The sequence below is a fragment of the Dipodomys merriami genome, unplaced genomic scaffold (genome assembly GCF_024711535.1).
Source record: "Dipodomys merriami isolate MVZ:Mamm:240054 unplaced genomic scaffold, mDipMer1.0.p SCAF_5, whole genome shotgun sequence".
NCBI classification, from domain to species: domain Eukaryota; kingdom Metazoa; phylum Chordata; class Mammalia; order Rodentia; family Heteromyidae; genus Dipodomys; species Dipodomys merriami.
This window is the reverse complement of record NW_027206068.1, coordinates 26,954,767-26,970,390: the sequence shown is the minus strand read 5'-3', so window position 1 is coordinate 26,970,390 and position 15,624 is coordinate 26,954,767. Positions and strand designations below refer to the sequence as shown.

Below are 15,624 nucleotides of genomic sequence, written 5' to 3'. Positions count from 1 at the left end.
CTAGAGGACTGCAGTTCAAAACCAGTTTAGGCAGAAAAGTCTGCAAGACTCTATTGCTAAAATAACCTGCAAAAAGCCAGGCTGGAGGCATGGTTCAAGTAGTAAATCAAGAACTGAGCAAGTGCGAGGCCCTGAATTCAAACCCCAGTACTCAAACCAAAAATTAAGATGGTAACTGTTATGACAGTAGTGGTTAACAGAAAATACAGGAAATACAAACAATGCATCTAAAAAAGCAAATCTGATTCTTAGAGAACTGTACCACTCTTTGAGTTGAACAGGTAACAGAAGAAAGAAAAAAAATGGATATGGTTCCTCCTCCCCTGCTCCCTTCCAGAAAACTTGGAGGCAGTCATAAAGACAAGATGCTGACCTCAGAATAAATGGCAGCATGGGCTGGGAACGTGGCTTAGTAGTAGAGTGCTTGCCAAGCATGCAGGAAGCCTGGGTTCAATTCCTCAGTACCACATAAACAGAAAAAGCCAGAAGTGGTGTTGTGGCTCAAGTTGGCAGAGTGCTAACCTTGAGAAAAAAAAAGCTCAGGGACAGTGCCCAGGCCCTGAGTTCAAGCCCCAGGACTGGCAATAAATAACAGCAGCATGAGCAACCAGAAACTTGAGGAACCAATGTACATGGTGGGTATAGCCTTCAGAACGGGGACCAGGGGAGACCAAGGCCGAGAAGCCTTAGAGATAGCAAGACTTGCCCAAAGTGCACTGGGCCCTGCAGAATCTGGGTGGGATGTGAATGGAGTGGAAGGTACTAGAAGCAGAGACACAGGTAAGAAAGGAACACTGAGGTATAAGGAAAGGCATCTGCCTGCTGGGATGCGAAGGGCTGAGGCTCGGAGGCCCAGGCGGGTTGTGTTAACTGGGGCTGACAGGGAAGTGATGAAAGATTTTCATTTCGAGACCAATTTGATAAATGTGAATTTGGGGGAGATTAATTTTGAAGTAGTGAGTAGGGAAGGTGGAGACAGGAAGAGCAATTACGAAGCTAGTAGAAAAGTCTAGGTGGCTAAGGAGCAGGCTAGCCTGCGGCGGGGGCTGGGGAGTGGAAGGGGAAGGACTGTTCTCCAGGTAAGAGGGAGAGATTCTCAGAAGATGGTAGGGATGGGAAAACACAATTTTCCCTGGCACTGGGGCCTAAGGAGTTTAGGGAGTGGGGGGTACAAAGACATTTGGAGGGGTTGTCCAATGCAGCTTCCAGGGGTTTGGGGATGAGCACTTAGCAGGGCCCCCAGATAGGAAGGGGGTGGGGTTACAGCAGTGGCTAACACTAAAACTCCTGTAAAAGAAAAGGAGGTTTTCTAAAAGCTCTAGGGCTATCTACCATGTAGAGGCATCCTGTTAACTCTGTTTGGGAAGCAGAATGTCTTTAGTTTGTTTAAACCTAACTATTACATAGTGGACCTGTCTTTGCCAGTCAGTCCTGTGTCTCAGTCACATTTGCAATCGTGTTCTCTCTAGGTCTTGCTTCTGCAAAGGATGATGAGGAAGGACACAGTGGCCAAGAAAGAGGCCAGAGTCTGGAGTCTGAGGATGTGGCTGGTAGGTCTCTGGTTTGTGGGTGGGAGACATGGAGCTGCCCTTATCCTAACATGACAACCAGGGACACTTCCTAATGTCCCATTCTCTGCCTTGCCAGTCTGAAGCATGATTTTATCCTGTCACAAGTAAAAGGTGCCTCTGGCTCAGAAGAATCAAATCACCAGGCAGCGACCGGGAGCACCTGAAATCCCTCATAGAGGTGAGTGCATAGGGCTCAATATGAAACATGTCAGATTCCCATGGGTGGTGGGGGGAGGGGAGGGGCCCACAGAGACAGAGAAAATGCTCAAGTGGCCAGACCAATGAGAAACAGGTGAAATCCAGTGTCGTGAGAACCCCACATCACCACACCACCCTGTCCTCATGTGGCAGATGGGTTTTGTATGTCTTTCTCAGCCACTTCAGTCCAAAGAATCTTCTTTATCACTGCCCTTCAGAGCCAGTGACAACTGGGGCATGCTGAGCCAGAAGGAGGCAAAGGACTTTCACACCCACTTAGCAGGCATATCACCATCAAAAGGACACCTTGAATTGAAAAGCTATCTCCACTCCATCATCCAAAGAAGCGACCCTTCATGAAAATACTAACAATCCCAACACCAAGAGCAAACTGAACAGCAGCAGAGAAGATGTTCAAAAGGGGAAAAAGGGAGAGAAATCATCAGTGTAGATAGATGCCCTGAGGTTGCTTGGCAACCATCTTTGCTAACACCTTCTTCCAAAAAGGAGTTTGCATCAGCTCCTGTGATTCCCTGAGGTGAGCGCTCTGACCACGAGGCCCCAAAGCTGGGGCCCTGGGAGGAGAAAGCCTTTCACTGATGGGGGCCTGAGGGCTTCCTTGCCAGGCCACTGGCTTATGCAGGCCATGATGGACAGCTAGTTTTTCTGTACCACTCTGCCCAATGGACAGGCTTTCCTGACAGGGATGGGCTGAGTGATACAAAACAGGTGTCCAGGTGATCCTGAAGAAAGGGGTCGCTCTGCTCCTGGAGTAGCCCGTATGAGCACCTCCTTAAGTGCAAGTTCTGGTACCTGCTTGTTTTACCTTAGTACCAACCTTGCTCCCAGGATGACAGACATTAGGATGTGATTAGAGAGCACAGCTTCTGGAACCAGTCTGACTCTGGGTTCAGATCCCAGATCTACTACTTCCCAGCTGGACTACCTTGGGTAAATCACTTAACCTCCCTGAGCCTCAGCTTCCTAATCTCTCCAAAGGGATAGAGAATAGGATTTGCCTTCTGGGGTGGTAGTAATGAATGAAAAAAAGGCACATTTAGCTCCATGCCTGGCACCTAGTCAGTATCAAATGAATGACAGCCAAGATGGTTATTTTAAAAGTACATATGCAAAGCCAGGAGCTGGTGGCTTACACCGGTAATCCTAGATATTCAGGACGCTGAGAGTCAAAGATTCACATTCAAAGCCAGTCTGGGCAGAAAAGCCCATTAGACTCCATCTCCAATTAATGAGAAAAAAAAGATGGACTGGAGACTGGCTCAAGTGGTAGAGCACCAGCCATGAGCAAGCAACCCAAGCAAGACCATGACACCCGAGTTCAAGTCATGATAGCGGCAAAAGAAAAAGAAAAAGTACTTACGGAGTTCTCCAGAGCATTTTTACCTATGCCTTTGCAGTCACAATCTTTGCTATCAAAACAGCTTCCCAGCTGGGCAAGGGTGGTTTATACTTGTAATCCTAGGACTTGTGGTTTAAGGCTAGCAAAGGCAGAAAAGTTTCCGAGACCCCTTCTCAACCCATAACTAAATGCAGTGGAGGGTGTCTGTCATCCCAGCAATGAGACTGGGAGACTCATGGGTCCAGAACAGCCTCAGCAATAAAGTCCATGAGACTCCATCTTCACTGAAGAAACTGGGTGTGGTGACATGCACCTGCCATCCTACCTCTGATAGGAGGCTTAAAATAGGTTGATCACAGTCCTGGACAGGAAGTGAGACCCTGTCTCAAAAAAAGGATTAGAGACATGGCTTAGCAGTACAGTGCCTACCTAGCAAGGATGAGTTCCAGAGTTCAAACTGCAGTACAAAAACAAAAACAAAAAAAAGGTTCCCAAGCACTCCTCAGGGTGGGCAGTATTTAGAGCCACTTCCCCAGAGGGAGCCACTGAGCAGTCTTGTTGGAAATATGCCTCCCTGGCTCCTGTGTTCCCCACCAGTCTCCAAGACTCATCGGGAAACTCAAGTGCAGGGACCAATCCAACTCTATCTGCTTTCATTCCAGGAGTCCTTAAAGAACCAAGATCACAAATGTTGATAAAAGAGGACTGGAAGCCTAGGCACACTTTCAAAGAAGTGAGAACACTCTCTGTCTCCTAGAAGTGGAAGATTGGGTAAAAATAACGATAATCATACCCAAAGCTGATGTTATTGGATGCCTGATTAATACACAGGTACAAAGTGCTTGAAACTCCTACGCGTGCAATGCCAATCAACTTTCTGTGTGTGTAACAAAAAAAAAGTGTAACAGAACCTATCCCTGTAGGCGGTTTTACTGCCCAGTTCTGTGACATTCAGTACATTCCCAATGTGGTGTTCGCCACCATCCATCTCTAGAGCTCCTCAGCTTCCCTAGATGAAACTGTATGCACTAGATAGCAACCCCCTTCCCCTTTCTCCATTTTCAATGTCTCTATGAATTGCAACTACTCTAGGAACGGCACATAAGTGGATTCATACAATGTTTTATCCTTTTGTGGTCAGTCTGGGAACCTGTCTCAAGGACCCTCCACAACCCTGGGATTCTGGGTTCACTTGTGATAGTGTCCCCACACTGGAAGTCCTGGCCCTCTACCCCAAACCCAGCCCTAACTCCATGATCTGTTGGCATACTGGTTCCCTGGTGGAGGCTGTCCTTGAAATGTTAAATGTTCACAGGCCCATGGCTAGTTTCCCAGCGGGTACATGGACAGATAACCACTTCTGTGTATCTTCCCTATGATGATGACCTGCCTGAGTATTTATTTGGTTTCTTTTTTATCCCCCCCTCAAGCACCCAATCCTTTAAAAATCGACAAGTGGAATTGTGTTTGAAACCACAGGAATAAAGTATCTCCATAAAAGCCAATGCTTTGACCACAGTGACACTCCAGTCAGGTGTAGTCTCTGACAGCCTCAGTCCACCTGCCCGAAGGGACTTCCAAGTTCTCCTCATGACTCAAGCGCCTTGAAGTCCAAACCCAAGTCCATTGGGTAGAAGCAGCCACTTTGTGCCCTGCCACAGAAGACAGTAAGAGAAAGCCATCCAGCTAGCATTAGCTGGGAGCCATCATTCCTGAACACTGCACCATGTTTAATTCTTGCCACTCAGTTTCAGAAAAAGCCCACACCACTGGCTAGCCTACTCTGTTTCCCTTCTAGTTAGACCAACACCTGTCTCCTACAGGTCCTGAGTAAACACTGGGCTACCTCAGGACTTGGCTAGGCTGGGCTGTAGCTCAAAGGCAGAGAGAGTTTACCTAGCAAGTGCAATGTCTTGGGTTAGATCCCAGTACTAAAAAAAGAGATTTATACCCCCCACCCCACCCCCGGCAAAAAAAGAAAAGGGCTTGGTAAGGACAAGGTCTCTATGTGCTCTGGCCACTTCAGAAGGATGGCATGAATGAAACACATGCCCTGATGGCAAGATGAGAGCAGAGGACATAAATTTAAACCTACACAGAAAAGCATGCGAAAGCCAATCTGCCTAACTTTCCTAAGTCAGCCAGCAGATGCAGGCTGCTAGAAGGAGTCAAGATGGCCCCACTGTCCTAAACGGTGCTGTGGACCAGTGGCGTGCAGATCAGAAGCTTTCAGGAGCCAGACCTTCCCCCGCTCTCCCTATTTTCCAGTCCTTAACATGGAAATCTTGAAGCCAGCTGCTCCGCTCTCCGTGGTGAGCATCTCCATTCCAGACATATCCCACGGGTAATCAAACTGCAGAGAACGCCACTCGTATTTCCAGCCTGACTTCCAATATAAACGGAAATCCTTAATGCTTTGCCATGGTGCTTCTGACATGAGGGGCCAGCGAATAATAAATGCCATCATTATCAGAATCAGTGCTTTGGTGGGGGGTCCCCTCTCCCCTCAGTGAGGAAAGGCTGGGCCTCCCAGAATGAGAATGTGTATGTTATATTGTCATCGCTGACCTGGGACAGAACCAAAGGTTTGGAGCAGTCCCCTGGGAAACCTCTGGAGGACAGTTCCTTAAGGATCTAGTCTTCTCTCTCTCTGTGTAGCCCCTCCCAGATGCAGCCCAGCACCAGAGGGTGGCCACAGTGGGAAAGTTCTGCTGAGTAGTTGGTAAGACTGCCTGATACAGGCTGTAGCCTCAAGACATGATAGTAGCAGGCTATTCTGTCTTTTATGATTTTTCTTGTGTTCTCACATGTGTGTATGTGTGCACGTGTGTGTGCACGTGCACATGTGTGCTGGGACTGGTGCTTGAACTCAGGGCCTCTGGGTCTCTCTCTGCTTTTTCATTCAAAGCTGGTCCTCTACCACTTAAGCCACAGCTCCACTTCTGGCTTTTTGCTGATTAAGTGGAGATAAGAGTCTCAGGAATTTTCCTGCCCAGGCTGGCTTCAAACCAAGATCCTCAATCTCCAGAGTGGCTAGGATTATAGGCAAGAGTCTCCAGTGCCTAGCTTGTGTTCTTACCTCTTTAACTTTAGAGTCACCAGGGTGCTACCAAGGTGATTTTACCTCCCAAGGGGACATTTGGCACTGTGTAGAGACAATTCTGATGTTCTAAACTTGGAGAAGAACACCACCGGAATTTAATGGGAAGAGGACACTGTTTAAACCAGACAGTCTCCACCACACAAAAACACCTGGCTCAGCATGCCAGCATTGCCACTGGTTCCACTATCTTTACTCTGATAGTTAAGTTTCTAGAACATTCTACATTCACTGCTTTGGGCCTTCATACATCATTTCCTTCAACACTATCCTGACAAACTCTACACATGGATAGCTTCCGTTCATCTTTCATGTTCTGGCAGAAGCCAATTTCTTCAGAGTGGGCTTTACTGAACCCTTATCCTATAGCAGGCCATCCTGCCACACCTTCCACCAGCACCTCACTGTTCCCTTTCAGACACCAGAGCAGAGCTGGCCAGTGGGATGCTAGCTCCATGAATGGAAGATGCCAAGAATGCCATGTGGGTGTGACACCAGAGGCTTCCCTGGTGCAGACATCATGAGGTGAGTGTGATGGCCTTTTCTGAGCTGATACCCACAGCAGTGAAAGGCAAACCACACTGAGAGCTTCCTGTCATTCATGTAGGAACAAGGAAAAAACCACAGTACGTATGAATCTACTCAAATGCACATAGGCTGTCCTGGCAGCTACGTGGGGATGGCAAATGGAGACAGAGAAGGAGACTTACTTTCCACTATTATAGACACTATGTTGAATTTTGAAACTTAGGAACATTATTATTATTATTATTTTGCCAGTCATGAGGCCTGTACTCTAGCCCTGGTCACTGTCCCTCAGCTCTTCAGCTCAAGGCCAGTGCTCTAACACTTGAGCCATAGTGCTGCTTCTGGCCTTTTCTGCTTACATAGTGCTGAGGAATCGAACCCAGGGCCTCATGCATGCAAGGCAAGCACTCTACCACTGAGCCACCTTCCCAGCCCCGAACATTATTTTTTAAATAGCTTTTAGACCAGGCATGGTGGCTCCTACTTGTATTCCCAGCTACTTGGTTTGGGTTTGTTTTTTTGTCGGTCGTGGGGCTTGAACTCTGGGCCTGGGCGCTGTCCCTCAGCTCTTCAGCTCAAGGCGAGCGCTCTACCACTTGAGCTACAGCGCCACTTCCGGTTTTCTGGTGGTTTATTGGAGCTAGGAGTCTCACGGTCTCTCCTGCCCGGGCTGGCTTTGAGCCGCGATCCTCACATCTCAGCCTCCTGAGTAGCTAGGATTACAGGCGTGAGCCACCAGCGCCCGGCTGGGTTTATTTTTTAAATGTATTCTTTTTTTTGTCTTTTCTTTTTTGGGACTGGGGATCAAACCCAGGATGTTGCAAAGCTAAGCAAAGTGTTTTGCCACTGAACTACATCCCAGCCCATTCCCAGCTACTTGGGAAATGGAGATAGGAGAATCCAAGGCTGGCCCAGGTCAAAGCACATGAAAAACATGCAAAGCAAAATGGGCTGGAGACATAGCTCAAGTACTAGAGAACTGGACTAGCAAACGCAAGGCCCTGATTCAAACCCCAGTTACCACCAAAAAAATTAAAAGTAACTTTTAGATATATGTGTGGTAACAGTCTACATCTTCGAAGATTTTTTTTTAGAAAAGCCAAAACAAACAGAAACATGGGTTATTTACGTTGTTTAAAAAAAAAGAAAGCTCAAACACCTGGACTCACACATAATTGTAGCTATTCAGGAGATTGGAGGATTGTGGTTCAAAGCAAGAAAATCCCTGTGATTCTTATCTCAAGTTAACCACCAAAAGCTGGAAGTGGAGCTGTGGCTTAAGTGGCCTTGAGCAGAAAAGCTCAGGGACAGTGTGCAGGCCCTGAGTTCAAGTCCTAGGACCAGCACATGCACGCACGCATGCGCGCACACATACACACACACACACGCATGTGAAGCCAAATCACAAACCTAATAGTTTCATAAAATGACCCTTAATGGGCCCCTGACCTAACCAAATTGAAGCATGAAAGATAATATTGTATACAGAATTTTAGTGTGCCCATCCTGTCTAACTTCCTGTTCTGGAAGGACCCAGGGCCACATTTTTTTCATGGGCCAGTAGTGGGCCTTGAACTCAGAGCCTCTTGCACTCACTTGGCTGTTTTGCTCACAGCTGGTACTCTACCACTTGAGCCACACCTCTAGCCCACAAGCCACTTTCCTCCACATTAGTACCAGGCACATGGGAATACTTGCATGTATGATAAGACACTCATTACAGAAGCATAGTATTTTCCAAATAACAGGGTGTCTATTCTTGGCTTTGCTGTTTGGGTCATGAAATATCTTCTGCTCATTAGTTTGATGCAGATGTAAAGCTTATTAATTCTCCAAGCCCTGAATTTTCATCTTTCCTCCCTACCACCATTCAGCTGCTCCGTCTCTACTGGTCCTTCCACCCTCCACCCTGGGCAAGAGAAGAGATGATAATGAATCACCAAAGGTAACAAATGTTACTTGTTAGCAAAGGGGGAGGAAGGTGAGTTAATGGAGAAAGAAGTTGAAATTAATGGTGAAAATGAGGTTTATCTGTGTAATCTGTGGACTTCAGTGTCTTCCCATCTCCTATTAACATAGATAACGGAGTTGTCTGTTCAGTGATAAAGGGAAGCTGGATACAGTTTCCCATAAATCTCCAGGGCTTGTCTCTGGCTTCCAGCTTAGAACAGAATATATCATCCGTCTCTTTGCTCCCATCTGGTCCTAACTGCAAGAGTTCTAAACCTGGGCAGAGCATATCACCATGTTCACTGTGCCCTACTGTGCTCTAGCCCATTTCCACTGGCATGCAGGGGACAGCGAGCACTTACAGGCACAGTGAGAAGTTCCTGTGCCCCAAGTACTCCACATATTTACCTACATCAGATCACATCACGTGTCCAAACTTACATATGTAGGCTTTTAAGCGACCCTAATGAGAATAAGATCTATGGGATGGATGGATGGATGGATAGAGATAGATAGAGAGAGAGAGAGAGAGAGATAGACAGACAGACAGACATCTACAGATATGGATATATATCTCATGGGGCAATGATGGCTTATGCCGTAATCCTAGCTACCCAGGAGGCTGAGATTTGAGAATCACAATCTGAAGCCATTCTGAAGAGGAAAGTCCATGAGACTCATCTCCAATTAACCACTAAAACAACCACCAAAAAGCTGGAAGTAGAGCTGTAGCTCAACTGGTAAAATGCCAGCCTTGAGTGAAAAAGCAGAGGCCCTGAGTCCAAGCTCAAGTAATGGCGTATGCTGCACACACGTGTATATACACACACACACACACACACACACACATACACACACACCACACACACACACACAATTATTTTTAGATCTCCTAGTACCTAGGAGGAGGAAAAAAAAACAATTTTGTAGGCCTCTACTTAGCCCAAAGTACTTTTCTTCAGGTCTAAATAAGACTTACCAAGGGCCACTTACTAGTTATACACCATTAAAAACTGTGATGTCCAAAGAAATCTTTGTTCTAAAAAAAAAAATCATTAGCTTTATAAAATTGTGACAAAATGCTTGGCTCTAAAAATGGAGTTTCTGATACAGCATATGTTTTCCCTTCATCACAGATTAGTTAAAAATCCAATTAGAATAATAAAGTTTTCTACAACTAGCTTCATTAATAAATGATGGTGACAGTCATAACAACAATAAAAAGGGACAAAAGCAAACATTCTGTAGGCATATACTACATGCTAAGCCCTTCTGTGAATCCCCACAGTAGCCCTATTAGCTCTTACAGTCAAGGACACTTTCGAGCCATATGAATCATAAATAGGCATCTCTTTCAAAAAGTTTGGATGATGAAATTAGAAATGAAAAACATCTTCTCTAAATCAGAAAGGTTTCCCTCAATTTGTATGAAGAGAGAAAGCGAGAAGGAGGGAAGGAGGGAAGGGAGAAAGGGAGAAAGGGAAAGGGAGAGAGAGAGAGAGAGAGAGAGAGAGAGAGAGAGAGAGAGAGAGAGAGAGAGAGAGAGAGAGAGAGATCTTGAAAAGTCAGAAGAATGACCTAGCATGGACTTTCCTACCATAGGTCTGGTTAGGTACCAAGGTCACTAGGACCCTCCTCTTAAGAAAGCTGACATCTTCACTGATTCAGGCCAACTGAGGTCAACATCCTCCCCACTAAAGAAAACACGTTACACTGAGTTTCACACTCAAACCTTCATTTTCTGGGCGCCAAAAGGGTTCACAACTATTTGTATGTGAATGGTGCTTGTGTATGAGATGCTGTCATTTTTGCCACTAAGAAGTCAAAAATGGAGAAAAATGTACCCAGTATTCTCAATATTTCTGAAGTGTTTTAAGGTCTTTTCAATATGATGGCTTGCTTTACTTTTAAAGTTTGTTTAGAAACAGCGTGTCTGGTCTAACTGCATCTCTCAAAGGTAGGTATGTCCAACAATGGGGCATAGGTCGAGGGACAGTGGAGGACAGTCCTGCCTTCTTACTTAACAGATGGGAGCACAGACCCAGAGATGGGGAAATGCTACCCAGGGTACACACCACCATTCAGCAAGTGAACACCAGACTGTCTCTTTACCAGGCTGCTCTGGATAGAATCCTTGTAAGTATATCTCAGAATGGAATTAGCCTCAGCTTGGAAATGAGGTGCTGATTGGGCAAGACCCAAATGTATTTGCTAAATTCTTCTTGACCATAATTATAGGTAATTTTGGATGGGATGATACTATTGATGAGAAGAATTTATTGTGGAGATTTCAAATAATTCAACTAACATTTCCTTGATACAGGTGGAAACCTGAATCAAAGATAAGAACGGGAAAGAAACAAGTTATTCACAAAAACCAGCTGGGCTCATGCCTGTAATCCTAGCTACTCAGGAGCCTGAGATCTGAGAACCATGGCTCAAGGTCAGCCTGGGCAGGAAAATCTGTGAGATCTTGTCTCCAATTAACCACCAAAAGGCCAGAAGTGGACCTGTGGCTCAAGTGATAAAACACTAGCCTTGAGCAAAGAAGCTCAAGTACAAAACTCAGGCCCTGAGTTCAAACCTAGAACTGGCATATAAAAAAAAAAAATCCAATTGCTTGCTCTGTCTTCTGGAATTGTGGCTAGAGAGGTAGAAGGTAAATGACTCTTATTTCACATTTCCAGACTAACTTCCCTTCCTGAGTTTGGTCTAAAAAAAAAATAGCATGTCACACCAATGTTCACAGCAGCACACTAGAGGAAAAATGGAAATAACTCAAATGTCCATCAACAGATAAATAGATAAATAGAATGTAGTATATATAGTATGGAATATTATTCAGCCTTGAAAGGAATGAAGTGCTCGTACATGCTACAACATGGATGAACCTTGAAAACATCTTCCAAACGGAAGAAGCCAAAAAGGACAAAATTGTATGATTCCATTACTATGATGAGACATCTAGAAGAAGCACCTTTATAATGTCAGGTAAACTAGGACGCTAGGACTAAGGAGAAGGGGAAAATAGGAAGTTATTGTATAATGAGCAGAGAGTTTCTGATAGGAATATTGAAAATGTTGGGAAATTGATAGTGATGATGGCTATATAACACTAAATGTACCTACAACCACTGAAATGTACTCTCAGAAATAATGTAGTGAATTTCAGGTTAAGTGTATTTTATCTCAAAAACACAACCCTTTGTTTCTCAACTAGACTTCCTAAACTGTATTTCGTGCATTCATTGCCAATGAAAGCCCAGATTTCTCAAGACCCGTTTACTGTCAACAGCACCACAGTCAGTTATGTACGTTTATACATACAGACTGAGTAGCACATAGGCCATTCTGTGTCCTGCAGTAACCTATCTACCAACACATGTCGACACCAGAACCTCCACAAACCAGCTCCAGTGAGGAGGCCCATGGTGAGCTTAAGACCACCAAGCACACTGAAATAGGGTCTCATCCTCTAAGTTCCTCACCACAGGGTAAAGTATATGTATATCTGATCTGCAAAAATGAATCATGTACATACATGTGACAGGTCGTCAAGAACTAACTGTTCACTAAGCTCCTCCACCAGGAATGAAGAGATTAAGCCCATCCATTGCTATTTTGGTGAAGTCTGCGATTGCATGGTTTGAACAGTAGGCATCCTAAATGCAAATGCATATAATTAGGAGCTAAATCTTTGTACCTTTACAGGACAAAGGACCTAATAAGCAGGATGTACCATTTGTGACTTCAGAGGAGAGAAGAGGTTTTCCTTTTTTTTCCTTAGAAGAATCCATTTCTCAGGAGGCAAAGAGAATCTGAGAACGAGAATCTTGTGAAAAAGAAGTGGAGGAGGAGTTGTGTGTATTATAGATGACTACAAGATAATGCATCCCCCCTGACCCACAAGATGGCAGCTCTGTGCCACACAGTACCATGACCTTTACTCAACTTGAACTTCATGGTTTTCACAACCTCATCGTCTTCCTTGGACACACAGCTGAAGGGTGTAATAACTCAATCCTACAAGCTTGTAAAGATATCAAGAGTTTGTCAGCAGAGAAAAACCATCTTCCCAGGGCCAACACCATGGACATTTAGCACAAATAAGCCACCACTTGTAAGAAGTCCACTTGATATCGTTCCCCTGTGCATCCTAAACACACGTCAAGATCACACTAAGATACTGAGAAGCAAACATCTTTAGAATAATGTTTTGTTCCCAAAGTGCTTAATTAGCAGAAACACTGCTAAAGAGCTCTCCTTGGAATATGCATTTTAACCTCTGTGTTATTTTTTTCTGAAGTACAGATTTTCCTCTCACTGGATGGTCAGGAAATCACTGGACACAGAAATCCACATGTCTGGGCTGGGAAGGTGGCTCAGTGGTACAGCGCTTGCCTTGCATGCATGAGGCCCTGGGTTCGATTCCCCAGCACCACATAAGCAAAAAGGAAAAATGCCGGGAGTGGTGCTGTGGCTCAAGTGGTAGAGCGCTAGCCTTGAGCTGAAGAGCTGAGGGACAGAGTTCAGGCCCATGACCGGACCCCAAAAAAAAGAAAAAAAGAAATCCACATGTTTGTAGGTGTCAATCTAAAAATGGGTTCCATCTTTCCAAGCAGGTTTCCGCTGCTTTTGGGGTAACATCCCCTTTCAGAAGGGGGACTATATCCATCCACTGTTGGGTGAACCATGCTCCTGTGGCCTAGTGATATATGAACTTTGGATATACCTCCCACCCATTTCTTCTGCCCCTTTGCACTCCAAGTTGAGCCAATTATGTATGTAAGACCTCAGTTAGTATATGACAATTCAAACAAACCCATCCATCCATCTGGCCTCCCGAGTTGCTCCATTTGAAGTCATAGGCCAGAGTTAACCTTGGAGGCTTGCAAACACACCCAGGACAGGATTTATTTATGACAACCAAGTGTGTTCAACAACCAGCACCAACAGACTACAGCTTCACTCACATGTCTAGATCTGGAATGATCCATCTATTCACTGTGTCCAATTTCAGGTACCATATTTCCAAGTGGGAAAACAGAGATTGGGGGAGGGGGATGAACTAGTGGGGTGTGTGGCTGACCATATACCCAGATGCCCCTAACCCTGACTACATGACAATTGGGTGACCCAGCACAAAGTGGGGAAAGTGTCTCTTGTTGCATAGGTTTGTCACCTCCAGTGGTTTCCAATTGGAGAGAGTTGGAGAAGTGGCATCAGGAATGACTGACCATGTGGGCTTGATTAAACCGGTTGTGCATTTTCCCACAGGGAAGACTGGAAGGCTGAAGGGAGCCTTGCTCCTCATTTCAGAGACCCCCCCTCCCCAATTTGGCAATGATTCACATCAGGAGGTTCAAATGTGGACTCCAACTCAAGTGCAGCAAACTTCTGCCTTCCATAGTCTCCCCCTTGAGTCCCCCCTCCCCCCCAGTTGTATTTAGACTTTGAAAGAAGTTAACAGGAGAAGCAGCAGTAGTCACCTGGGCGTGCTCAATTTTTGACAAGCCTTAGTCACTCTGTACCCAGCAGAACAATTCACATTATATTCCAAACCCTGTGAAGATCTGCCACACATGCTAACACTAAAATGCCAGGAGCTCCACTTACCTTCTTTATTAAGCCTCATAACCTCCCTGCTTTTTCCACCCTCTTTTCCAGCCTCTTCTAAATCTACATCTGCAGATGAAAAAAGAAAAAAAGGAAAAAAAAGAAAATGAGGAAAAAAAAAAGAGGGAGGGGGAGGGAAAAAAGCCAAAGTCAAGGGGGGAGGGAGAGTGTGTTTATTTGCAAACACATCGATCTAAATACTGTAGATGAAAAATCTTTCGAAAATTGACAATGTAACGTTTTCTCCCAAGTCTGGATTTTACATCTACCTGGCCCAGATAGGTACCAAAAAAAAAAAAAAAAAAAAAAAACCAACTATGCAAGCAGCAACAGAGTAGCCTTTTAAACAGATCACACCGTGGGGCTGCGAAAGCCCACCCCGCGGGCTGCCACGGGGAGCCGGGCACCGGCAGGCAGACAGACAGACAGCCAGCCCTGGAAGCCGGGCCTCCGGTGCACTGATGCTCTGCCTCCGCGTGTATTTATTTAGAGGGAGAGGGGGGGAGAGGGAGCAGCATGGAGGACACCGGGGGCCACTCTCCCTCTCGCACACACACTTTTTCCCGGAGGCTCCGGGTGAATGGGGAGGGTGCAGGGTAATAAAGGGAGGGGGGGCGGTGGGGTTCTTACTGTCGGAGCAGTGTAATTTGGCGGCGTCGATCCAGGAGGACCAGGGTTTGCCCAGAAACGCCTCCGGACTGGGCACTTTGCGATCCAGTGTCGCCATTGCTCTTCCTTCTTGTTGCTTTTTCCCTGTTCCTTCGGCAGCAGCAGCCGAGAGACACGGGATTCGAGAACGCTCCGACGTCATCTTCGGAACGTTCCGACATTGAGTTGCTCTGGAGGGGGAGGGCGGGAGGGACCGGCGGAGGGAAGGGGGCGGGGAGAGGGAGGGAGGGAGGCGGCGGGCGGAGGCGGGGCGGGGGCGGGGGCGGGGCCGGCGCGCGCTCGGCGCTCGGCGCTCTGCCCTGCCCGGCCCGGCCCGGCCCGGGCGAGGCGCGGCGCGGCGCGGCGCGGCGCGGAGCGGCTGGCGGTGCGCGCGGCCGCTAGGGGCGCTGGATCGGCGCCGCCCGCACGGCCGCCGCCGCCGCCGCCGCGAGCCCGCCCGCCCCCCCGCCCCCCGGGGAGGGGCTGCGCCGTCCGGACCGCGCCGCGTGCCGGAGCGCAGACGCTGCCGTCGCCCGGCCGCGACGCCGCGGGCCGGGGCCCGAGGAAGGCTGGTCTTTCCGGCAGAGTTGCCGCCGGAGGACCCAAAGTTTTGCGTGCTGCGGGTCCCTCCTTCCCCGGGGGTCCCGGTCGCC

General features: G+C 46.9%; 1 protein-coding gene across 9 annotated transcripts in view; it reads right to left on the bottom strand.

Moving 5' to 3' along the window:
- Atxn7l1 (ataxin 7 like 1) overlaps positions 1-15,190 on the bottom strand; it is a 251,899-nt gene extending 236,709 nt beyond the window's left edge. For 7 of the 9 annotated variants that reach the window (XM_069996257.1, XM_069996258.1, XM_069996261.1 and 4 more), the window contains exons 1-2: positions 14,954-15,175; positions 14,324-14,392 (exon numbers count right to left, since the gene is read on the bottom strand). In XM_069996257.1, coding sequence (XP_069852358.1) covers positions 14,324-14,392; positions 14,954-15,134 — 250 coding nt within the window. In that variant the 5' untranslated portion in view covers positions 15,135-15,175. Of the gene's footprint in view, positions 1-14,323; positions 14,393-14,953 lie in introns of all 9 variants that reach the window. The other 2 variants (XM_069996270.1, XM_069996259.1) reach the window with 2 other exon arrangements.
- Positions 15,191-15,624: the final 434 nt, after the last annotated feature.